General features: G+C 39.9%; 2 protein-coding genes across 7 annotated transcripts in view; one reads left to right on the forward strand and one right to left on the reverse strand.

The window, feature by feature from the left end:
• Position 1: 1 nt before the first annotated feature.
• PLEKHA3 (pleckstrin homology domain containing A3) lies at positions 2 to 20,429 on the forward strand. Of its 6 annotated transcripts, XR_005105782.1 has the most exons (12): positions 849 to 1,072; positions 1,546 to 1,607; positions 3,999 to 4,115; positions 5,553 to 5,708; positions 6,380 to 6,516; positions 7,489 to 7,653; positions 8,478 to 8,521; positions 9,044 to 9,159; positions 10,822 to 10,954; positions 13,949 to 14,103; positions 16,864 to 16,946; positions 20,343 to 20,429. XR_005105782.1 is itself a non-coding variant. In XM_037397746.1 (9 exons), the coding sequence occupies exons 1-9, from the start codon at positions 1,059 to 1,061 to the stop codon at positions 10,947 to 10,949; spliced, it is 939 nt and encodes a 312-aa protein (XP_037253643.1). In that variant the 5' UTR covers positions 851 to 1,058; the 3' UTR covers positions 10,950 to 12,703. The 6 variants fall into 6 exon arrangements, 3 of the variants coding, with proteins under 3 accessions (XP_037253645.1, XP_037253643.1, XP_037253646.1); XR_005105780.1 differs by lacking the exon at positions 13,949 to 14,103; XR_005105781.1 differs by lacking the exons at positions 13,949 to 14,103; positions 20,343 to 20,429 and adding an exon at positions 18,644 to 18,744.
• The window catches only part of TTN (titin), a 238,738-nt gene continuing 229,888 nt past the window's right edge, over positions 17,471 to 26,320 (reverse strand). The window contains 5 exon segments of the mRNA XM_037397744.1: positions 17,471 to 18,755; positions 18,877 to 19,170; positions 20,070 to 20,112; positions 20,114 to 20,224; positions 20,311 to 26,258. Of these exon segments, the coding sequence (XP_037253641.1) occupies positions 18,457 to 18,755; positions 18,877 to 19,170; positions 20,070 to 20,112; positions 20,114 to 20,224; positions 20,311 to 26,258 (6,695 nt within the window). The 3' untranslated portion in view covers positions 17,471 to 18,456.

Here is a 26,320-nt window from a genome sequence, read left to right on the forward strand (position 1 = left end):
CCGCGCCTGAGCTGAGCGGCTCCGCCTCCGCGCGCAGGGAGTAGCGGCGCGGGGACGGGAGGCGAGAGCCCATCCCCGCGGCGGCGGCGGCCGCCCGTTCCCCGCGGCGGCGCAGGAGGATGCGGCCCGGCGCCGGGCTCTGAGCGATGGAGGGGGTCCTCTACAAGTGGACCAACTACCTGGCGGGTAGGCGGCCGCGGCGGGGGCTGGGGCGGCGGGGGCGCCTCGGCCGCTCGGCGCAGGGTCCCGGCCTCCCGCGGCAGCCGTTCCTAACGCGCCGGCGGGGAAGCTGCCGGGCGCTTGCGCTCAGAGGCGCGGCGCTGGGAGCGGCCCGGCGGGGCTGCCGGCGGCCCTGAGGCGGCTGGCGCGGCGGGGGCTGGGCCGGGGGCCGGCGCGCGGCGGCGGTCGCGCTTCCGTGTGCGTGGCGCGGGGTGGCGGCAGGCCGGGCCCGGCCGAGCCCTTTCGCCCCTGCCCCGCAGCCCGGCGGGCACCGGCGCGGCCCCCGGGCGGCCTCACGGCCCAGACGTGCCCGGCCCCCGCCGTCCGCCGCTGGGAGCGGGGCGGCCAGGGACCGCCGGAGAGCCGGCCTGCGGCCCCCCGGGTGGGTCGGGGGCTCCTGCCGGGACCGGCGGCGGGGAGGCGCCGCCTGAGGTGCCGCGTTCTAACGGCCCCGCTGAGGGACTGTCCCCTCCGCCTGTGCCCGCTCAGAAATAGCGCTGCTTTGCAGCCCGCAAACTTGGAAGGTGTCCTTGCTCGCAGTTCCGGAATCACTTAGGATTGCGTCTTTTAATCCCAAGTGTTAGCACTTAGATGTAAAAGTCCGTGTTCTCTTAATTTGCTTTTGAATGGTGTTTTTTGTGAGGCTGGTGCTCCTGTATGCTAACCTGTAAAACATAAAAAAACTCTAGTTCTGGGAGAGGTTTCACAAAATGTATTTTCAGAAGCGCTGCAGATGAAGATGCACCTAATGCCTGCATTTGCCATCAAAGCTCCGGTTCTGTTTGCCTCACCCTCTGCCCTAACAGACACCACCTCCCTCTGGAGAGCGCAATGGGTAGATGGTGCTGTCCAGGTGAAACATTTCTTTTCTGACACTAATAGGACTAATTGTCCCCCCAGAGCAGATCAGTGTTGGATCATGTACCGTGCTTAATCAGGCCTTGTGTTTGACTGCTTTGGCGATATTTTCTGTGCCCTCTTGTTCACTGGCACTTCATATGTGCTGTCCTTACTTCAGCATATTCAGATTTTGAGCGTGGAGTGGTATGAAACTCTGTTCTGAGCATTTATAAGGATGTGGGCCACGTTGCAAAGACACTGTGTGCTTGCTGTGTGAACTGAAGTGTACAGAGCGTATCTTGCATTTTGCATAGCAAATACGTGACCGCTTATACTGGCCTTCTGGTGAAAGAGAACACTTGTACTGTAATTAAATAGATATTTAAGAAGATACATGTGTCACTAATTCACAATAAATGTGGAGAAAATACAGGAAAAATTGCAATTATGAAAGAAGTAACAAGTACATGTTTCTTTTCAAAATAGAGTGGAAATTGTCACTTATGTGACCAGAAATGTCACTGTCGCAGAAGGTAAAAAAGTCACAGGTAATGAGCCCATGTGATGTTTGATATAAACTTCCCATTTGAAGTCTGTTATTTAATAAGTAAATATTCCATAGTAACTGTGAATGCTGTGCACACAATAGACTGTTCCATCAACGTGCAGCTAACTTCTGCTGAAAGGTCAGTAGCCCTCTAAAATCAGCAGAACCCTTCCTTCTGTGCGCTGGCCAAGTGAGAGCACTTGCTCTTGCATTTCAGAATTACAGTGTGTCAGGAATTCCCTACAATTTCAAGAATATAGGAGGGTAGCAAATTTTTTAAATTTTTTAAAAAGTGATCTAATCATATTAGTGGAACTTTAAAATTTTATTACTAACTTTCTTGTTACCCTGCTATCTGTTTTTGTAACCAGAGATAGGCTGTAGTAGTTGTGGTCATTAATGGTAGAAGCCAAGCAGCAAAAGAGCTTGTCACTGTTGCTGAGGCATTGTGGAAAATATTCAAAATGTTTTCTCCTTCATTAAAAGCAAACCAGAAATAAATACAGCTCTCCCCCTGCCCCCCTCCCCCCCCCCCCCCCCTCCAGTAATACAGTATCTAAGAATTTGTGAGGTTCGAATTTATTAAATACTTTATCAAACATGGGATGCTGTTCAATTTTGAATCAGAAGAGGTGGTTTTGTTCTTTAGCTTGCTTCTGTGAGGCACTTGGGAGTCTTAAGTCCTTTGCTTCTGTTTTTTCCAGTACCAGCATCATGTGAGTCTGCAATAATCATCTCTGTTTTATCAGAATCAGGCTGTTGAGACAGGGATCTACTTACCCACCCCTGCATGTGCTTAGGAGATAAGGGCAGCACAGAGTCAACATTTTGCAACACTGTAGCAGAAAAAAACCCACATCAGTGCATTTCTGAGCTTTGTTTTACGGGTCCACTCATGATTGTGTGCATTTTCTTTGAGTATGAGTGGTGATGTACGCACAGAATTTGAAATATTTCCTATGGGAGTTGGAATCCCTCAATGTTTATACTTCTTTTACATTCAATTTTAATATCTGAGTGTCGATCTGCCTATTAGTTACCACTCTGCATTTTGAAAGGCACAGACACTTACCATTAAAGCAAATAAATAAAAAAAAATTAGTTGCATGTTGTTATTTCCTTATCATGGGATTGAGACATGATGTAATGGGGCCCGGTCTTACACTTCTTGAATTAGTGTTGAAACTCATAATGACTTAATGTGAGTAGTCGGAGGCCTTTAGCTGATTTTCAGGAGTCTGGTACCTGATTAAGCCTCCTGGTCTGAATGGGTGCAGCTTGCTTCATTGGAATGGCGATTGCGAAGTGCCGTGGATCACACCTTCGTATCGCCAGCTGTGTTGAGCTCTTGGCCACGCAGTTGTTGCCATTCCAAACCCTAAGCCAAGCAGGAAGCTAAAGTTTCGTGTTGACTTGTAAAACAGAGGGATAATCTGCTCCTATTGTACAGCTGACCCAGACTGTAATGGGCCAGCGTAATTGTTACACTACTAAAATATTTTAGTTCTTGCAGTTAGTATTAAAAATTAGGGCGCCTATTCCAGTGAGTGTTGAGTTTTATGAAATAGCTGTTAAAAAAAGAAAAGGGCAGGATGGGGAGTAAAGTATGCTAATATATTTTAATCGAGCAGGACTCGTGACAATAATTTACTGTATGGTGTAATGCTGCATAGAGTTCTCACAGATATTTGTGTCTATGCATAAACTGCTCTGTTTTGTAGGTGTAGCGAAGCTGGAGATCATTACATAATTTTGATAATGCTGATCTGGTATACGCTGTCCTCACAAATGGACCTAGGAATATAGCTCTTGTTTCAGTGCTCTGCAAAATGCCTGACATTAAATTGTTGTTGAGTGGTGGAGCTGGGGCTACTTTCAGAGAAGATGGTGTGTCAATAGTTAAGTGTGAAACATAAAGTTTTCACTGAAGTACAGTAGGCAGAGGAGACCGTAGCGTAGCAGTTGGTGACATCAGTCATTTCTTCATAATTTACAAATAAGATCCTACAAACTTAAGAAAGTCTACCTGAAAAATATACTTGAATGAGAATGGTTCTTCAGAGGTATGTAATTTATTAGCCTTCAAAATAGGCACCTGCTTGGTGGCTAAATTAAAATTTAATTTTGCTCTAGAACATAATATAGTGGAAACTGAAATACTGCTGGTCTTGCATCCAAAAAGAATGGGAGTGAAGTATCCATATAATGTTAGCCTGGTTATAGAGCGGCTCTGGTCTTCAGGCTGTGCAGATTGTTTACTTCCTTGTGTGTTACAAGAATAGTTTAATGTTTGCATTTTTAATAAAAGTTTTTTAACAGCCAATGTGCTGAATTTGATTTGCAGTTTTGTAATTAGACTAAACTTTCCTTTTTGTGTTTTTGATCTTGCTAGGTTGGCAGCCTCGGTGGTTTGTTTTAGACAATGGGATATTGTCATACTATGATTCACAGGATGATGTTTGCAAAGGCAGCAAAGGAAGTATAAAGATGGCTGTGTGTGAAATAAAAGGTAAGAATTAATAGATTTCTGCTTGAGGAAATTTTAGCTGTCAGGGAGACAGAAAAGATCACCCAACAGACATTTTGCATCACAAGTTTTTCCTCCTCTGTTTTTGTTTATCTATAGTCCAGTGTGACTGCTTCACAAATAATAATGAATGTGAATTATGAAGTGGGTGGCAAAGAAAAAAATGTTTTTGACAGAGCTCTGCTTTGAGATTTAGAACCCACAATATATTCATTTTTGTTTTAAATAGTTGTGTGCAACGTGGCTTACTCTTGAAGTTGTCTTGTCTAGTTATTTAGTTCTCCCGCTTTTCCCTCTTAGGACCAGGGATAAGAGACTGAATTATGAATGGTAGTTTTTCAGAGAAGCAGCAGCAGTTACCCAAAAGTGGAGGTTCTCATAAACCAGAAATGTTTAGCCTTTTGCTTTCCTGAGTCATTTTTTACTTTTGTCACTGTTAGCAGATGCCCCTGTGTTTGGGTGATGGGTGTATTAGAGTTAGTAAGTGAACTGTTTGTGTCAGACTGAGTTCAGCCTTTGTGGGTCAGCCTTCTTGGCTAGTAGCAAGGCATTGTCTAACTCTGCATGGCTCTCAACGCTTGACCTCTTTCCAGACACCCACAGATGACTGGGCTTGTGATATGGGTACTTGCATATTAAAAAGTGAGACTTCTTATTTTACATGGGCCACCATGTGTTTTTCCTGTGGTATCTCCTATTTGTTAGTTTCCTTGATGTAGATGAAATCAGTGATGTGGAGGATCCACTTTTTGGCCATTCCAGTTGTTCATTTTGCTTGTCATCTTGTTCTTTTGGTGAAGGCAAGATAGTAGCTGAAGTCTGGATTTGGTACAGTTTCCTGCATCCATGGCTGTTGGGGAGTAGGTCTGAAGGAACTGTGGTTGATAAGATGAAACTCAGCAGAGTATTCAGTTAAAGATGTAGTATTGAGAATAATAGACTGTAAACAAAGTCCACGTTGGTTCTTGGTTGACTTTGCAACTTTGTGAAGCCAGATTTTGTCTAGAAAGGGAGATTATTTCAGTTCTTATCTTATTCCTCCATAAATAACTTGTCCTTGCAACAGACCTCTTCAGTTTGCCACGTTTAGACCAGGTTTGGAATACAACAGTTACTACAGATCCATACGCCATGTGTTGTTAATGCAGAAAGGGGACCCCGTTATACTCGAGTCTGGCTGCTGTTCGGCATCTTGTGTTCCTACCTGTTGTCTTGAAGGCCTGCTGAGGAGAAGGGCTGAGCAGCAGGTTGAGTAACCCAAAATCACAATGTGATTATTATTACGGGATTGTAATAAACATTTCAAAATACTTTGATCAGTACTTAATAAATAGTTGTTACTGAGTTGAGGTTGGTTTTGTTTGTGTGGTTGTTTTTGTTTTTTTTTTTCAAAATTGTTTTTTTCCTCTCTATCATAAGTTCATGCAACAGACAACACAAGAATGGAGCTAATCATCCCAGGGGAACAGCATTTCTATATGAAAGCAGTTAATGCAGCTGAAAGGCAAAGGTGGCTGGTAGCACTGGGGAGTGCAAAAGCATGTTTAGCAGATACCAGAACAAAAAAAGAAAAAGGTATGTGTGTTACCTAAAGCATATACAATCGTACCACTTTTTCAAATGCTTGTTTTCAGATAATGATAGTGTATAGATATTGTGGGAGAAAGTCAGTATTATTGTCTTTAAATATAAATTGTAATTATTTCTAGTCATCTATATGGTAAATTCCCCCTTGATGTTTGGATTAGAGGTTGCCTCCATTGACCTCTTCTATAGCTGAAATACCACCAGCTTGTTGTTACAAGAACAAACATACGATTCATAGCCGTTGTGAAGCCATTTCATTTCTGCTGGTTTGATTCTTTATAATTACTATTGTGTTTTCCATAATTTTTCTTGGCTGGCTTAATGTAACTATTTCCAGCCACTCATGTGGGTGTAAATTTCATCCACTAAACTTTTTCTACCTTACATTGCAGCTAAGAAAGATTTCAACTTTATCTTTTGTAGTAATATGCCTCTTTCTTAACGGTCATTAAATTAGTGTCAGTTATCCAAAGGTACAGACTATTGCCTGCCTCAAGTACAGTTCTTGACTCATTGTAGAATGCAATTTTCCTCAAAATTAAGTGAAAGTTTAAGCGAATTTTTGAACTGCTAACTAAATTAAAAGGGAAAGTGCTTAAAAATTAAAATGTGTACCTACATTGTATGCAATAAATTTATACTTCCTTTATTTTTTATAGAAATAAGTGAGACCAGTGAATCTCTTAAAACCAAAATGTCCGAACTTCGTCTCTACTGTGATCTTTTAATGCAGCAAGTTCATACAATACAAGAATTTGTTCACCATGATGAGACTCGCTCTTCTCCCAGCATTGAGGTACAGTACTTCTAGAATGCCATTGGAGAACCTAATTATATAACAGACCTCAAATTTCTGTTGACATTTTATGGCTTTTTAATCTCCCTAACGTTGGGAGATTTAACCTAAGGTCAATTTTTGAGTGCTTGTGTGTGTATAATACTAACTGAATATATGTGCATAAAGTACCTGGATGACTTAAATGTAATTGTAACATGCATTAGGAAGCAATTGAGTCATTTGGTTAAAAGGCCAGAAGAGCTGCTGTATGAGTTGGGCAATAATTTGTCATGTTTTGCATCTCCGTTATGGGCAAAGTAGTTGAAACAATCTTGTTTGTCCATTCTTCTCGTCCTTGTGTTAGGAGGGTTTGCCGATTTGTTAGCAGTGAAAGCTGGTGTTACAGGTATTGGAAACCTGCAGTGTAGCTAATCTGTCTGAATATGCACAAGTAACATCATGCTAGTATTTCTGCTTTCGAATGAAAATTAGTACTGGAAATTATGAATGGCTTCATACTTTACACTCTTGAGCAGCGTGTGGACAATATAGTTGTCCACCATAGGGCAAAGCGAGGGGCTGATGGTATTGCAACAAAGCAAATTGTTTACAGCAAGGTGAAACTGACCTGCAGGCTCCTTCCACTGGAGTGATAAAGCTGTTGGTGCATTCTGCTGCAATTCATTTGTTTCACTGAATGATCTTCTGACACTAGTTAGTCACTCACACAAGCTTTGCAGTAAAAAGTTACAGCATTGTTGGCTGATACCCTAAACAAATTCAGATGCCAGAAAGAAGTTACCATGCTGTCATGTTACTTGCTTAAATTATCCTCATTGGAAAATGTACATTTGCTTAAATAAAATGGGAAATGGAAGCTCTTTTTGGTAATGAGGGAAATTGTGTGGGCGTGGTGGTGGGGAGAGTTGTATTTGCATCTTTTAATATTTTTTTTTTCTTGCTTATGCTTGTGCTTTCATTTATTTTCAGAACATGCATGAAGCCTCTTCCTTGCTTAGCGCCACATGCAATACATTTATCACAACACTTGAAGAATGTGTGAAGATTGCTAATGCCAAGTTTAAGCCAGAAATGTTCCAGCTGCCTCACCCTGATCCCCTGGTTTCTCCTGTGTCACCATCACCTGTCCAAATGGTTTAGACATTTTGAAATACTATTTTTTTCTTAAGTCTCATATTGTTGGTTGAATGAGGGGAAAGAATGGCTGATGACTATGCTATTGCTATGTGCTATGATGTCAGCAGTTGAAATCTTGACTCTGTTATGATCCGTACTGGTCCTAAATATAAATCAATAATTTTCCATTCCCAGTCTTTGTTTGCTAGCCTTTACAGAATCAGTCTTTTATTTTACATATCAAGACCCTGTAATGAGGTAACTTGCAAATGAATGAGGTTTAACTTTTCCTCAGTTCAACTGTTTCTTTTTTTTTTACATCTCTATCACCAGTTTACTTACAAAGCCGATCATTATTGATATAAATTAATAACTTTCTTGGATATGCATAGAGATTTGACAGTGATAATCAGGAGAACCACAAGGAATCAAGAGGCAGGATTTGACTTTAGTGGGTGATGGAGAATTTAAGCTGGCATTTGGTAGAGGAAACATGTCTTGATATTTCTGCATATCTTAGCAGTTAAAAATGGCTGTATGAATAACTTTGGAGCAAAAGAGAGTGAATTCCATAGAAACTAGGTAGTATTTTGTTGTAGAAAACTACTTCCTGTGTGAATGTTTTAAAACTTCGAATGTTGATGGCAGTCCATCTGTTTTCATATAGTTAAATTAGATTTTTAACTAAGAATGGTTGCTTTTAATTAAACAAGAAAAGTTTGTGCTGTATTGTAAAGACTGTAAATAAAGTAAAAATTAATTTAGGCATGCATATTATTCTTATAAGTAGGTTGTGACATTTTTGGTGTGGTTTGTTGTTTGGATTTTTTTTTTTTCCCTAGATGAAACGTTCCATTAGCCACCCTGGTCCTTGCTATTCAGAAAGGTAATTTTCTATTTCAGTAAGCTTTTTTTCTTATGTCTCAAAAAAAACTCCCTGAGCCTGCTAGCATTAAAATAAAAATGTGAGAAGGATTGTTTGCTTGGGGAAGAAAAGTTAAAGAGCGTAAGCTGATGCAATTTTGAAAACTAGGGGTGGAGATTATCAGCGTTGGTAGCAAATAATGCAGCTGCTGTCTCTCATGCACTATAAACTTTTCTTCATACTAGAAGCTATGCAAATGACTTATTCTGGCAAGTTCATGACACAGAGCTTGAAATGTTAACATTCTTTTTGAGTCAGTATTTCAGATTCTCAATTTATTTTCTTCTGGATGCAAACATGGTGTTATATTTTTATTTCCATTTTCAGGCTTTCTAATTGTGAAAATAAAGTTTTTAGTTTTGTATAGTGAAAAACATCGATACTAACAGTTTAAGCACTGAAATTATTTTAAGTCTAAAGTATATTAAGTTTGGGGGGGTTGTTACAGATTTTGCTTACTAATAGATCTCATTTCTTTTGTAGGAATAATCATTCTGTAAAAGAACCAATTTCATCCCTTCACCGATTTTCACAGTGGCGCAGAAGAACATACTCAGATACAGAATTTTACAGTGATACTCCATTTGAAGATTCTCAGAGTAAGTTTGGAAGAGGGGTGGTGTTCATTTGTATTTCTCTATACAATTTATTACTCTTTTTATAGCAGCTGTTCCAGTGTTGATACCAGCATGAGGAAAAAACTTTTCCTAGTTACGCAAAGTTTTGGTTTTAAGATTCCTATATTATAACTCAAAGCATTTGTAGTTTGTGACTGACTTGTGCTGGCTTTCATTCACATTGAAAAGGATTTTGCAGCTGCAGTAGTTGTGTCAATATCAGTGGGACTGCTGGCAAGATAAAATAGAGACGTAACTAGAAAAGGTATGTTTGCATTAATAGAATCTTACGTAAATGACGTTCTGGTACGTGGTGTGGAATACTGTTTGCCACCTGCTTGTAGTCACAAAACAAATTCTCCTTTCTGTGACCCCTGTGAGTGGTGGAGGGTAATTTCTACCCAGTGCATTGTGGAAAGATGGTTCATTTTGGTGGCTGCTTGCCTTTTGTAGAGAACAGCTGTTCTGAAGGAGTGCAACCTTGGCCATGATAAATAAAACCAACCCAAAAACCTATGAAGTTATGTCATGATCAGAATATTATTCCCTCCTGATCAGATGGGCCTATAGCATTGTTAGCCAGTTCTGTGGCTTTTCCTTTTGAATCTTGTTGTCGTTTTGACTCCATCCTAACTCTGCTCAGGGAGATTTTAACTTGACTAGTTCTTCTTGACTAGTTCTGGCTTAGTCTTTCTTCCTTTTGGAGTGCCTGGTGCCTCACTTGGATTGAAAAAAAACCCTGAGGCCTGCGCATTGCTGAAACCATGTGAGCACAAAGAGGTACTAATGCTTTGCAATCTACCATGAAGCAAGTGTTCACACCTCCGCACTGTCTCCTTGCTTCTCGGATGCTTGCATGTTGCAGGGTAACCGCCTCTTTCACCTTGCACATCTGCCAGCAGCATAGGGTATGCTGGCATGTATCCCAAGCTCACAGAATTAGGTTAGAACCTATTTTGTGTCCCATTGCTAATGTGGGTGCACATCAATTTCACCTGCTGTTATGCAAGGCTTTTGTTGTTACCAGCTGGACTTTCTGGTGTTGGTTGCCCAGTCTCGACTGCTTTCAGGACTGCTCAGAAGAGTGTTTGTCTTGTGTCTTTCTGCTAATACCAGGCTTTTTTTTGTTCCTTACTACATAGCTCTAGTTTCTAGCTCAGTTTCTCTGTTTTTTTTGTTTTCTTACGCTGTTAGAAGCTCCCTCTGATACCTTCCAGTTATCTTAGTCCTTTCTCTTTCCTGTCAGGTAGCCTAGCCATACCGAAGTTGCAGTAAGTCATCCATTTCATTTTAATAACGGAAAATGTTTTAGTTAAATGCTTACCAATACATCAGTCTTTTTTAAGAAAACACAAGTTGATATGTTCCTTATACAGAATATATCTGCACCTCACAGATTACAGTCCTTTTATAATGTAAAAATCATTGTGTATTAAAAAATAATTACTTGATTTATACTAGCTGAATGAACGTTTTTCATATCCATCATTCCTTGGGCATGATATTCATTGAAATCTTTTCAGGAAAAGTCCAGACTAATTATGCTTATGGTTGCTTATATATAGGAAATAGCAAAAAAACCCCTGACAGACTCTGTGAGTTTTTTTGGGGTTGAAAATTAAATACTTACTGATATCTTTGTAGGATCTGCTCACTGTTCCAGAAGTGCTGTCAATGGAGATCTGGTATCATCAACCATTCCTGAAGAAAATAGATCAGTATCAAATGAAAGATCTGAACTGGAAGAGACTCTTTCATCCTTTTCTTCCTGAAGAAAGTACTCAATTTTCTATAAATAATGCTATGCAAAAGCTGCTGTAATTATACTGTTGTTATAGGAAGTAGTCATTTCCCTTTTTAGAAGGATTTCTCTGCACTTTATAGAATTACATAAAAACTATCTTTGAAGTGTATTTTATCTTTATATAGTTTATTTGCGAGAGTATTTTCCTAATATTTCATAGTTTGAATGTGCATTTTTTTGGAACAAATGATGGCTTAACAGATAAGCATCCACATTTGTAAATGTAGCTCTTTTTAAAAAGTGTGAAGGTATAACTGATACATTAGTAAACCTGCAGGTTATAAACTTCAGCAAAAAGGTTTCATTTTTTTTGCGAAAATGCACCTTGTGCCATGGGCCTTGTGGTCATTTGTCACCAGGAGCTGTGATTAGCCCTGCAGTGGCTTTTTTTAGCCTGTGTAAGGGCTGTGGGCATGGGCACCAGTGGGTCTACTCGAGCAGCTTGACAGTAATTGACATTGCCTTCTTTAAAAACACAAGGATATACATAATCCGGTCCTTATTTTTAGCCAATGAAAGTAGAAGTATTTAGTGTATTTTTCTAAACAAATGTATAAAAATAACTTAATATGAAGCATTTGTACCAAACATTGGATATTTAATAGTTTTTATTTATTTATTCTTTTTTGCATCAAAAATTTCTACCTACTTTCACTACTAAAGATCTAAAGATCTACTAAAGGCTTCAAAATGTGCATAAATTGTTTCTGGGGTGTGTAGCATCACAAGTAGCTAATGCAGCACTGTTAAAGATTTACTCTGCTCACTTAAGAAGCATTTTTAGCTAAGTATTATAGAAGCAAGAGCTGAAATATTAGACCATTAAGCTGCTGTTGTAATGAATATTTGTATCTATACATATTTTATTTATGACATATTTATACAAAAGGGAGCTTCTGTTTTTGCAACTCCTTTATATTATTTGAGAATGGCATACACCAGGAGATGGATTCTGCTCTCAGTTACATCAGTGTAAATTTGCATTAAGTGTAAGTGAGATCGGAGTTTGACTCTTTAATTAATGAGTGATATAGTATAACAGTGCCTCCTAGCACCTTGGTCCATAAGGTTGTTAGTGTTAGCATTGTAAGCTTTTGGAGATTTTTGGGGTATTAATTTAGGGATAAACTTGGTCTATAAAGTCTTAGCTGTAGAGCACTTTAAGCAAGCCATTTAATGTTCTTGATTTACACAATTGCTAGATAAATGTACAGGGTTTTTTGCATTCGAGCACATACCAAAATCTGTTTTTATAATCAAATATTCTTTAATTTGGTTTAACTAGTCTTCCTTTTGTGTATATGAATAATTTGGTGTTTTTGAAGCAGGCTGGAAAGGACAGATGTGAATGGAGTGGAAGTTTTCCTTTTAAGTTTCTGGATTGTTGATTTATCTAAATCAAAATAGGTCCAAATGTTGAGGAAAAACATATGAGCTGTTGCCCATATATAAAATACCAGTCTATAAGCCATTAAGTAAGGGTCAAATGGAGTGGAATGGTTTGTACAGGTCAAGTTATTTGTGGATACCAGCTCAGACCTGTCATTTGTGCTGTTCTGTCAGTTTTCATGCAGCTAGCATTTGCGTATGCATATCAGCCACACATGTGCTTGTACGTTGTTTTTCCTGAATGTTTGCTTTAATGTATTCTGTATGACACTTAGAACAATTGTAAAAACAAGTATTAAAAAAGATGTTCAGACAAGAAACTGCAAATTGCAATGAGTGTGTCTTGGATTATATGCTGTCTTAGATCTGCTTTTTGAAATGTCACTGAGGTTTCTGCCGGTTTGTACAGTGTTAAATACATGTCACATTAACAAGTATCTTTTTCTGGCTTTCAGCTGCTACAGAGGGGATAGTTTGGACTCCACATTGTGCAGAAAAACCTCTGCGACTTATCAGTGCATATAGTAGTAAATAATGATTTACCACTACATAGATTATAATGTTCAGTCAAAAGTTGTAATGATTAGATTCAGGCGCAGAGTTTGCATATAATTACTTCAGCACCATTTTGGGTTTCTAAACGTCACTAAATCTGGAATGATGGCTTTGTATGTACATAACATGTTCCTGGTAAAGTTAAATCGGACTTTTTATATATACCTGTGCCAAACTGTGGCAGAAGTCCTAAAGTACCATCTTCACTGATTCTGTTATAATACATGCCGTCATACTTCTGGCATCTGGAGCTAAGGCGGCATTTCTGAAAATGATGCTTAGCTGGCTGAATCACAGTGATCCATGTGTAGTAAGACTTAAAGAAATCTGGATGCTCTTAGATTTTTCCTTTCCAATTCAGGGAATAGCTTACCAGGAATGCCTAATTGCATCATTATTCTTTTTGGTGGAGAGTGGGAGCTGAACCTCAACACAGAATGTGTAATTAGTACTTCTAAACCAATTCAATTTTTAAAATAGTATTTATCACTTAAAGAATACAAGCATACTACATATATTTGGGTGAAAAATGGTAACGTCTAATTATGGAGTTGTATCTCTGAACTCTCTTGACATTCTTGACATCAGATAATTAGAAATGGAACATGCTTAAATGGCTTACTAGCTTGTACTATAAAGAATTAATAATCAAACACTTGATTTGGAGATTTGTCAGAGATTACTGAGATTACAACATTCAGGGGCTTTAAACTTGTGAAAATTAATCTTTGGGCTAGGAATACTTCAGAGGTTGCTTCTGCATAAAAAAAAAATATTTAAAAATTGAAATCACAGCTCTTTGTGTTAGGGTTATTTTCACAAACTATAAACTTGAGTTTTGCTTGCTATGCCACCACAAGTTTAAGTATTGCATAGCTGTTGTTCCTGCTGGTCTAAGTTTATCTTTTTAGAGTTATAATACCTGAATGAAGTAAACGTCTGTGTCTGAGAATTTGACTTTTTTTTTAGATGTTCCTCATTAACGTGCTTTAAAAGACTTAACGTGAAACCTGCCTGTTATAGCTGTTTCTTGACTGCTTTGAGGGCTGAACCTAAGAATTCCAGATCTAGAAGAGAAAGTTACTCTTTGAAGGGGATTTATGTAGAACCTGGGTGCCCAAATCCACAGCTGCCATCCTGAAGACCTCTAGTTGTTTAACACTGAGGACCAAAGGACGGTACGAATGTTTATTTCACTTGTAAAGCTTCCCTAGGTAACTGTAACTGTGTACAAACATCCTGAAATGTGCTGCTGTCTTGGAAGGCCGTGGCGGCCCCTTAGCAGCTACCTTAAGCAGTGAACTAAGATTTGGAAGCTAGGCAGTCCCCTGCCTGTTCAGTGGGGGGACCACTGCTTCACTGGCTTTGCAAAGGATGTCCAACACGCTAATGTGAGAAAGCTGATAGACTAATGGCCTGTACTTCAAAACATTCTAAAAGAAGTGCTTTACCTCTGCATTTCCCATTGTGTATGGACAGTAGTGATTAGAAGGTGCTATTTAGGTGTTTTGTTTACTATTTTGATATTAGTTAAGTCTTGATGAACAATCGAGAACGTTTGGCAGGTGCATGTATACCCATAGCCATACCCTGACTGTTCTAACCAGCACATGTAGAGGAGAGAAGGCTAAACATGAGAGCACAACTGTATCTTATGGATGTGTTGGGGGCGGGGGGAAAAGGCAGGCTTCCTTCAGCTTTTTCAAAGGGGCAGGTAAACAGGCATCTCCAAGATTTTCAGTTATAGATGTCAAAGTCAATACTTTAAATCCTGTTGAGGGACAGGATTCAAAGAGCGTTTCCTCCTTTTTCCAGTGTTTTATATACTCTTGTGATAAATACTGCTTTGGCTGCTTCTGTGTCTTCCCTTTCTCAATGCACTCTGCAGGCTGCCTAGGCATTTTCTGCGAAGTCTGGGTGACAGTTGCAGAAGCAGGTTGTAATTACTGTACGTGAATCTGACTCTTACTTTTCTATGCACTGACTGTCATTTTCTGACATGTCAGAGTACCTTGTTTTTTCTGTCATCCTTTCGCCTTTGTACTGCTGCTATTAGTACTGTGGCATGTTCCAGTGTGGGGAATGACTGAATGATTTATTTTTGACTGTTATGCTTTTTTTTTTTCTTTAGTAGACATTAAGTATTCTGATTTTTTTCTTTTTTTTTTTAAATCCAAGCTGTAGAACAGTATCATCTTCAAAAAGAGGGAAGGAAAAAGCCCAACTAGAGATGTTTTATCAGAGATGGAGATTTTTGTGTTCTGTTCATATAATTTTCTCCCCTTGAAGGGAAAAGTCATTGAAAGTGGAAACAATGGTAAGAATTGAAATGCAATGGTAGAACTAGGGTTTCTCGTCTGTTAGCAGTAAAATGAATCTCTCAGTGTTATCATAGCTGTCCACCATCACAGTTATTTTTCTCAAGCTGTGAGATGTAAAATGTTAGAAGAGAATGTATAGCCCTATAATAGAATTTATATAGCAGCTCACAGAGCTTTGTTAAAGTTTTTCCTTACGCAGCAGGACCCAGGAAACATGAGGTCCAAATGCTGTCACACACCTGTTGGTGGTAGGATATTTTTCTGAACTTCGTCCTATGGTGCAATAGATTTTATCTTTAAAGAGAGAAAGTATCAGCTTGTACTTTTAAAAATCTGAATATTCAACTTGAACATGATAAGCAAATAATTTTAAATGTTCCCTGCTCATTTGATGTTTATTTTCTATCCAGAGACTGCTTAATCTGTTGTCTTGAGAAGTGTTACTGTTTAGGGAATGGGTTCTGTGAAACTGAATTTTGAAGCTTTAGGTTGTGACTTTGTCGATGTCACTCTATATTGGCATGCACTTAGCAGTCCTGTGAAACAGCACTGCTCAGCAGGTTGGCGTGTAAACTTACCTATTAAAGCTGTGTTTCAGCAAAGTCAGTGAATACTGTAAACCCTATTTTTAGGCATGTGAGTGACTCAACTCATCCATTTAAAGCTAGATGCACTTGCAGAGTTGGGCCAGAGAGGTACAGGCATAGTGAACTTGCACTACCACACCTCTTGTTTAAGTAAATATGTTCAGTAGAGGTGATGGAGACAGAGTTTCCAGTAGCATTTGTGGAGAACAGTCCATGCTTAAATCTGCAGATGCTGTCTGTCACTATATATAACTTCCTGCTGAGACATTTTTAGTGTTATTTTTATTATGTGCCTGTGTACACGTGTTAGTTGTTGGTTAAACAAGACTGTACCTATGTGGGTTTGTCTTGTATTGAGTTTCTTGGTTTGTTTTGTTTTGTTTTTTTTTTTTTTTAACATCTACTGGAATTAGAATGAGAAGCTTTCTTGAGGTTTTGGTTTTATCTTTGAGTACTTTAAATAGTGAAATAATTTTTTACCTCATGTTAATTATTCTTTTTTACTTTCCTCCCTAAGGAAGAAATACCACACACCCTTGAGTCTTTCATCTTTATGATTTTTTTTCTAAATGTTCCTGGATCTGTCACTGGAAAAAGTCTGGATCTTGTCCGGACCCAAACCTTTGCTCTTCTGAAATCCTTATTTTTACTTTAGTCCTTGTTCCATCCCCATTTATTAGCTTTCCTGCATCATTTAGATACCTAGTGGTTGGTAAGTATAGAGGTTTGTAGGAAATTATAGTAGGCTACTTTTTTTTTATAGACATATTTTTGGGAATAGATTTTTAAAGATATGCTACCTGCTTTACTACTTCTGACAAACTCTTTTGTAATGGTGGTAGTAGTATGCTGGGAGTCATAGTGATACGTAGTGTTGCTAACTAAGGCCCCTGCTCCACTTGGGAGAATTTTACAGCCCCTGAGGCAGTGTTTCATTGCTGAGTATGTTTGTTCTCAAGCTTTTTCTCCTGACCAGAGTGAAATCTAGGAGCTGAGTTGCTCCTTTGACCTTGATACTCTTTTTCCATAGGTAACCAAAACTGTGACCTGCCTGCATGGGATTTCTGTTTTCCCCCTGCCCCCAGAGTGTGAAGACAGGCTTTGCTCCTATAGGTATGTCAGCTGACTTGAGGGATGGGGAACTGATGGGGCATGGGCCTTTAATCACTTATGGGAGGAGACAACCTGTAGGTACAGGCAGTTAGGGTCTACCAGTCTATACCAGTTGCAGCTGCCAAAAAAAGGAAGCGATAGCTGGGTTTCCTGGAGGCAGGTTTTAACCCCTTGCAGCAGAGACCAGCTATAAAGAAGAGAGATTAGCAATTTATCCACATAAGGTGTAGTGGAAATTCACTTACCAGAGGAATGGTAACTGCATAATGCTTAGGCATGTGCTACTAGAGTTTATCCTTTGTCGATGAAGAACCTATAATGATATTTTTTTTTTCAGTCTTGTCTTTAAGGCAGACTTTTCTGATGGTCAGGCTGTTTCTGATAGATGGCTGGATTTTCAACAACTACCTGACTTACACTGGAGAACTGCATTTCTACCTAGTCTTTTCTTTCAGTAGCTTTTTCTGTAGTGTAGTACAGGAGCTGTAAAAACAGAGTGTAATAAATAAATAAAAGGAGTCAGGTTTTATGGTGCAGAAAGCATGCTTTATTTCAAATGAACAATTCTATCTCAAGGAGGTTCAACAGCTAACAAGATTTATTACTACATTAGGAGAACTAAAGCGAATTGAAGTGCAGGGCGGTATTTGATGTTGTAACAACAGTTTGTTTTCAAACTGCGGTTCATTGCTTAGTTGCCCAGAAGTGACTACTGGATATCTAATACTACCACACAAACTCAATCACTGCACCCTACGAACCTCCAAGAGGAGGTACTGCTGCTGCACTTGAGTACCTAAATAGCCTTGTTGATTAAGGGGATGGCCAGGTGATGTTACTTTTTTAAAGCTATTCAGGCAGTCAATATGTCAGAAACAGTACACAGGCAGTGGGTGAACAAAGTGCTGGCCGCTTGCACCTTGTCCAAAAGTTGTCAGTCAGGTATGGAAGTTATGACATAATCAGATCAATGTAAAACATTAAAGCAATGCTTACAGGAGGGTAATTGCAAACATCACCAATGCCTTACATTTCTGATTCAACATAAATATTCGTGCATGTATGAAATACTATGCACAGTATCATCTCTTAGGTGTAGGTAATCTTCAACAGGGAGCCTCTCTACCTGTTGAGGCATTCTTAGACATCAACAATGAGTTGAGGCGCAAAAATTAGTTAAATGTTGAGCAGGGTAGTCATTTGCTAAGAAACTTTCTCCTACCAACTGTTAGTTCCAAAAGTTACGTTTCAAAATGTCATAAAATAAATGGTACAAAACTTTATAACCGTTAACTTCGGCTATATACAGTATGTACATGTCAGTGAAAAAAGTGTTCAAAATTCTTAAGGCCAATAATGACTATAAGTCATAATGTATAGCTTTGGACTTTGTCTCATTCAGGTAGGTACAAAAATATTTTTTTTTTTTTTATATTTACAGATCAGATATTTCAGTCCATATATGAATCACTTGTAAAAAGACAAGTGTAAATAATACAGCTTAAGCTCTCTAAATTGATCGAATATTAATATTCACAGTGGCAGAATCTGTACCAAATTCATTTCCTAAATTTAGGGTATAAAGTCCACCGTCATTCTTCTGGACATCCATGATGATCAGGGTGGTTAGATCTTCACTGGTTTCAATGTGGAATCTGCCTTGCTGGTCCTGACTGGTAATTTTTCTCCCTCTGCAGTACCATGTTATTTCAGGAGCAGGTTCACCAGAAAAGGCACAAGATAGTGTGAGAACTTTTCCTTCATCAATGCTGATATCGGAGGGGAGAGCTTCAATTTTGGGAGGTACTCCTTTACAAAACAGAAAAAATACCAAGTTAGTCTGTTTCCACTAAGCCATGCAGCAGGTTTGCTCTGAGGACTACTTCAGGATATCTGAAGCATTAACTCTACCAGTAATTGTATTGCTCACCTCTCAGACCCGATTTAAGCATTTTACTAGTTGAACTCTCCAGTTGAGCCATACTAGATTTCCCCATAATACTGCTGGAGCTCATCTCTACAAAGGATTCTTGCATGGAGGACATGCTTTTGGCAGACATGCTTGCAAATTTCATTTCAGTCATGCTGCTACTGCTGAAACTGCTGAATGAAGCCTCTTGTTTAGAAGAAGCCATTTGAAAGGACTGGGAAGAAAAACTTCCGTGCATGCTTGCGTCGCCACTTGTCTTCAATACTACCTCTTTTGGAGGTTCTTCAATTAGAGCTGAGGAGCATTGCAAACATAGAAGGAAAAACCGATAACGTCACATTAACAAAATCATGCAGTTCTGTATGGTTAATTTTACAGAAATGAAGAGACAGCATAGTTTGCTTTCAATGGAAAGCTGCAGTGGAGTATAAAATTGTTTACAATTTTTTTTTGTAAACATTATTTTGGTTACATTTGATTCAAGATGTCCAAATCACAAACAGTAATTTTTAAATGAAACTGTTATTAGTATGTATGAGCTTGAAGGGAAAGCATACTTAAGAAGAAACAGGTCATCCCACAGCATTTCCCATTAGAACCATTACTAGAATTAGACACTGTAGAAGTTTTGAAACATTTTCAAGTCTTACAAGCATGGTATAGGAAGGTCTGTATTTCACTGCATTGTTCTGTAGCTATAAAAGGCAACAGAAAAGCTCAATCACTGCAGCTTTCTTTTAAACCTAAGCACAGTCGTACCAGCAAATCATAGCAACCCCTTGATGCTAGGAACTGGGAAATAGTACAGCCAATAAAATATTAAACCCAGTTCAGCTATGGCTAAATTGCTATAAAAAAAATTAACTGTGTTTTATTGGAAAAGATTCTGCTAGTTATTGAGGAGTAATTGCCAGCATCAAGGTCTTAATGCAGTCATCCTAGAAGGAATGCTCATAGCCTTCTGTTAACATGCATCTATTGAAGTAAACACGCATCTGTGTGCTCCTCGGTGGGTGTTATAAAGATTCTAATGCTGTTTTAGTACTGTATATTATACATACAAAAGAAATAGGAACTTGTTAAAATACTTAAATCAACATTACCAGTAGCTTTTCTCTTAAGTCACTTTAGTAGACACACTACAGCAAGAAGTTGTGATTAGTCTGAACCCAAGACTCTGAGAACAAACTTACGGAGTACAGTCAAAGATGCTGTAGCAGAGCACTGCCCATGGTAAGTTTTTTGCTTTGACTGTATATTTTCCGGTGTCATTCACTGCTGCATTTCGAATCTCAAGAGAATATATGTTTTTAGAGCGTGTTACTCTGATGTGCGATGAAACAGCAATCTGAGGAGGGGAAAAAAATGTTTAATTAAGATCAGTTTTATGAATAATTCTATTTTTTCAAATAAATATATTAAATAAATACTTACAGGTTGATTATTCTTAAACCACTCAATTTCAGGAGAAGGATCCCCAGCAACTTCACAGGTGAACAATACATCTTGTCCTTCATTGACGTTTTGAGACTTAGGCTGTGTGATAAATGCTGGTTCGTTGGAGCGCTCTTTAGAAAAGGTCAGAACATACTGGCATTTAATAATGCCTTCATCAGTTTTACCCTCACAGGTAAGTATACCTTCATCTTTATTACTGGCCTTTTTGATAGTTAGTGTGTGATCACTTCCAGAAACACCATATCTGTAATCATCTGAATTTCTCAGCTCCATTCCATTCAGCACCCATTTTACTTCAGAGGCACCAGGAATGTTGGCTTTCAACGTCACTTTCTGCCCTTCGGACACTGTCATTTTAGTTGAAGAAGCTTTAATTTCTGCTTTCAATTGTTTCACATCTTCAGTAGCAACTGACTTTTTAATGACTTCTTGAACTGCTGCTTTTTCTTCAGTTGCCCCTGCTGATTTCTTCTGAGCAGCAACTGTAAGCACCTCATCTTCTTTCCGAACTGATTTATGACTTTCAGACACACCTCTTACCTGGGAATGTATATTTTTAAATACTTGGCCAGTAAACTGGAAGTTAGTTTTTGAAACGCCTCCTTCCCCAATAACTTCACAGGTGTATTCTCCTTTATCAGATTCCACAAGATCATGGATTTTGAGCTCATAGGTGCCATCTGCTGCATAATGAAGCTTGAAACGATGGTTTTCTTTCAGTTTTTTGCCATCCTTATACCAAGCCACTTCTCTGACACTTAAAACACTGCTTTCAACTGCACAGGATAACTTTACCGTATCTCCAAGAGCTTCTGCTTTCAGATGCTGTTTTATCTTTGGTGGAGAAGCAGCTGGTAATTTTACTTTCTCTGCTGGTGCTGTTTTGTCTCCAGGTGGTGACTTTGCTTTTGGGGGACCACTGATGGGTTCAGGAGATTTCACTCGTTTAGGAGACTTAACTGGTTCTGGCGACTTTACACGAGGCTCAGGAGATTTGATTGTTTGAGGTGATGTAATTGTTTTTTCTGGAATTTTTGTTCTTTGAATGGTCAAAGTAAAATGTGCTTCCTGTCTTCCTTCAGAGTTTTCTACCACAACAGTGTAACTTCCTTCATCTGACATCTGGACCATAGAAATTTCAAAGGTAGACTTGTACTGTGTTCGTGTTACTTGGAAGCGCCTCGAAGAAACAATGGGTTGACCTGCGTGGAACCATGTTATCATTGGTGCTGGTTCACCATCAACATCACAGGAGAATCTTGCAGTCTCCCCTTCAGAAACGGTGATTGACCGTGGCTTTGTAAGGATGGTTGCTGGTAGAGTGCTTTTAAATGCCTTGTGTACAGTCCTTTCTTCCAATGATTTTTCTTCAGCTGCAGTGATTTTTTCTTCAGAAGCAGCATAGTGTTCATATGATAACAGTGATTCTCTTGTTGCTGACATTTCTGATTTGACCTCTCTCACCGAGGAACTTGCTTCTGTGGCAGATGCTTTCTTAAATGAGGAGAATGCGTATGCCTCTGTTTTTGTCAAGTCAGGTAGAATTGGCCTTGGTACTTCTTCATCTCTCCGCTGGGAAGAGTATGTAGTGTAATCTCCTCCAGTAACATCTAGTGTTGCATAATCAGAGCATTCACCTTTGTAGTTTGTGCATACAGCTCGGTATGTTCCACTGTCATCAATGTGGCAGTCGAGTATCTCCAGCGTTAGTACACCGCTGGTGTTAGTAAAATGTATCTTACGGCTCTCCTGGAGCTCAATACCGTTATGGTACCACTTCACTTCAGCAGTTGGTTTTGACTGGACATTTAGAATGAACCTGGTATTATGGCCACATGGTACCCGGTGTGAGCGCATTCTCAGGGTAATGCGAGGAGCGTGGTCAAGGGTGAAAGGCTGCTGAGTCAGAACTTCGTATTGCCTTTCCATAGTTTTCTGAGTTTTCAAAGCAGATTTCATGGACTCATATCTAGAAAATATATCAAATCTTGCCATCCTCTCAAACCGAGAGAGCGATCTTTCACTAGAAACTGGGCTAGGTGAGCGTGGTCGAGTTCTCTCTGGTGTTGGGGATCTTCTCTCACTTTCTTCAGGAGGCCGTGAGCGAGGTCGAATTAATTCAGATACAGGACGCATCAACTCAATGTAAGTTGGAGAAAGAGATCTTCTTCTTCTTAGTAATCTAGAGGGAGGTGAAAATTCCCTGTGAACCTGTTGCACCATTTCTATTTCTTCTTCTTCTTCTGATGTGATCTCAGTTACTGCTCTTTCCCTCCTTCTCCTGAGTCTCTTCTTTTCCTCCTCTGCCATATATTCAAGCTCACTCCTGTATTCAGAAAGTCGTTGAACAGTGCCAACAGGACGGAGCAATTCTTCATCCTCTCTTTCATCCATTATTCTTTGCTTTTGTTTAGGTGGTCTGTAGGCAGCCCTGTCGTGGCGCTGACGAAGCTCAGCATAGCGTGCGCTGGTGTCAGCTTTAGTGGGGATGTGATAGCTTGAATACCTCAGCTCTTTTTTCCTTTCTTCCTCTGAACTGACCTGTGCTCCTGCAGCGGAATACCGAAGGGCAGACAGTTCAAAGCGTGGGGGGCTTCTGCTTGGTGGGGAGGCGGAAAAGCCTAACTCCAGCTCTTCTTCAAGGCGCAGTCTTTCCTCTTCAGTTCTCTTCATGGCTAAATAGTCATCAATAGGCAGGAGTAGTTCCTCATCTGACAAGTCACCAAGTGATCGCCTTCTTGGTCTATAGTAGTATTCATAGTCTGGCGATGGGGTACGCCGACGTGCAGGTCTCACAGTTTCAAGATCATCTTGTGTGAGCTTTGGTATGCGCCATTTAGGCTTATACTGATCAGAAATGCGTGGTAGTGGCATCACATAGAATTGCTCCCACCTGGAAAGACGTATGCGCTTCTGGCGTTTCTGAACAGTTCTCTCAAGTTTTCCTGGCATTTCATACTGGTCTCGCAGTCTCTTGTACCACTTCATGTCGGACAGAGGGACAAAGTGTTTAATACTCTGGTCTTCTTCAAGAGTAGTGCGCACATGTTTGCGAGGCTCTGGGACCTCATATGGCATACGAAGTCTTCTTTCTTCTTTCTTTTCTTCTTTCTTAATTTCATATTCACCTTTGACAGTCTTAGTGCTAACAGCTGGTTTATATAAGATAGCAGCTTCTCTGAGAGCCTCTTGTGCAGTTTGTGTCAGTGGAACAGCTTCAACCCCAGAAAGGATTTCTGCCATTCGTAAGGTCTTGTCTATTTGCCTCTGTACGTGCTTCTCCCGCTCTTCTTCAGTCTTGTACTCACGCTTGACGTATTTCAAACGCTCAACTTTTAGATAAGCCTGACAGCTTGTTGATCCAGCGCTGTTTGTAGCAGTAACTCTGTAATAACCACTGTCTTCTGGTAAAGTATCTCTGATATGCAAAGCATAATAATCTAAACCTTCATGAACTATATCAAAGTTAGGACCAAAGGACAGAGGTTGACCATCTTTCTCCCATTTCAGCGTTGGTTTTGGTACACCAGATACCCTGATCTCAAAACTGACGCTTTGGCCTTCTTGACATTCAGCATTTGCCAGCAGTCTTTTAAACATGGGCCTTAGCGTGGCATCTGCTGGAGGTGGATGCGGAATCACAGTCAGCTTAGCTTTGCAGCTGTCTTCGCCATATTTATTGCGTGCCACAATACTGTATTCAGCATCATCCTCTTCAGTGACGTTATTGATGACAAGTTGATAAAGACCCTTGTCTGATTCAAAAGCATACTTCTTGTCATCATCACCAGGTTTGATTTTCTGGCCTGATTTGAACCATGTTAAGCGAGGTTCTGGGTGAACTGTTATAGTTACTCCAAACCTGACATTTTCTCCAATGTATGCAGTGCGGTTATACAAAGGCAAAGTAAATTCTGGTGGACGCTCCAACAGTCTCATAGCATCAACCCGTCTTTTCACTTTCCTAACAGTCCTGCATCTGTAGTGCTCTGAAATTTCTCTCACACCTTTAACAAAAAGTTCTGCATAAGAGCTGTCTTCACCATAGTCATTTACTACCTTGCATCTGTAGGTACCATCATCAGATTTAGAAACATCTTTGACATACATGGTTGCCACACCTTCTTCGTATTTGATTTCATATTTCTCATTGCTTTCTAATTGCCTCATACCAAAGTACCATGTGACTTGTGTGGATTGATCATAGTTTTCAATCCTACACACATATTTGGCATGCCCTCCTTCTTCTGTAACGGTATGCTTTATCTGCCCAGCAATGGGACCAATGTCTATTGGTGCAACTTTAACTTTAGCCACCGTTATGCCCTTCTGAGATCTAATTGCACCTCCACAGGAAATGCGGGCTACAGACACAACTGTGTTCCACTCCTTCTTTACTAAAGTTTGGTAGTAACGCCTGTGCCTCAAGGTCTTGATGGCTTTAGTGCTGGTCTTTTCTGTCTGCTGTTTTAGCCACACATGGTTAAGTGCTTCAGCAGCTGTCATCCGAGCTTTCCTTTCCTTAACTAGCAGGCGATCAATGAAGTCCATGGCCTCAATGCTTATGTCTTTGAATGCTTCATCATCAAAGTTGTATTCAGCATTTAGAATATTTTCAATAACTTGTTGGTTTGTTTCAGCAATGAAGGGATTAATGCCACTGAGAAGTATATATGTTAGAGCACCAACTGACCACATATCAGTAGCTGTGCTGACTAAATCGTGATGATGTACTTCAGGTGCATAATATTCAGGAGAAGTGAACTGGAGTCTAAAGCTATCTCCAGGCTTCAGTTGTCTGGCTTGACCAAATTCAACAATTTTAACTACAGAGCTTCTTCTTGTGAAGTAAATAATATTGTCTGGTTTAATATCAAAATGTCCAATGCTGTGGCGATGTAAAAATTCTAGTGCATCACAGACCTGGCGTACGTAACTTACTATTTCTCTTTCATTAAGTTCAAATGAAGGTGTGCTGATTCTTTCAAAGATGTCAACTCCAGAAATGAATTCAAAGATCATGACCAATTCTTCTAGGCTCTCAAATGATTCATGAAGATACAGGATGTTTCGGTGCCTAGCAATGTTTAAAATGGAAATTTCTTTCTTTACCAAAACTTGGTCAGCACCCTTTACTTTGACAAACTTGGCCAGGTAAGTCTTTTTCGAAACTGCCTCAACACAGCGGTGTGCAATGCCAAACTGCCCACGTCCAAGCTCTTCTGCAATCATGTATTTGTCATAGAGTTCCTTTGTAGAATAGTGAGCTGCTTTAACTGTGGTGACTTCTCTGGTCTCATCTACTTCTTCATCATAGTTCATTACTCTGGTCTTATCTTCCTTTGTTATAATTGGATCAGTAGGTTCAGAAGGCTGGCTTTGGCCAAACTTGTTTTCTGCAATTACACGGAACTGGTAGGTGGTCTTGCCAAATAGGTTCACCACTGTGTATCGTGTATCGCGAGCTTGTGCAACACGAATCCATCGCTCTGCTGTTGTAGCACGTTTCTCAATAATGTAGTTTATGATTCTGCTTCCTCCATCGGTAGCTGGTTCATTCCAGGTTAAGTTGACTGAATCCCTTGAAATGTCAGTTACCTTCAGCCCTCTTGGTGGATCAGGCACATCAGCCACATCTAATTCAACTGTTTTTTGATCGATTCCAAATCTGTTTTTGGCACAAACAACGTAAAACCCTGCATCTTTTCTGTCAACACCGTTTGGGAAAACAAGGGATGTGAATGATCGTGTAACAATGACTTGGTAGTGTCCATTAGTATCAATGAGGTCCTGTCCCTTCTGCCATGTGATGACAGGATGAGGCTTGCCACTGAATGGAATCTTGATGCTCACTACTTCCCCTCGGAGGGCATGAACAGCTCCCATGCCTTCCAGGTTTTTGGGCAAGTGAATCTTTGCAGGAACTGGAATAGAAAGAGGAAGAACAACAGCACATGACCAAAAGCACATAAGAGCAGCACCAATA

This window comes from Falco rusticolus, chromosome 8 (assembly GCF_015220075.1).
Source record: "Falco rusticolus isolate bFalRus1 chromosome 8, bFalRus1.pri, whole genome shotgun sequence".
Lineage (NCBI taxonomy): Eukaryota > Metazoa > Chordata > Aves > Falconiformes > Falconidae > Falco > Falco rusticolus.

Bases quoted from the DNA above. Each gene is read 5' to 3' on its own strand.
- PLEKHA3 (XM_037397746.1), top strand. The intron at 7,654-8,477 runs GTTTAGACATTT...TTTTTTCCCTAG, and splicing joins CACCATCACCTGTCCAAATG to ATGAAACGTTCCATTAGCCA. The intron at 9,160-10,821 runs GTAAGTTTGGAA...ATATCTTTGTAG, and splicing joins TCCATTTGAAGATTCTCAGA to GATCTGCTCACTGTTCCAGA.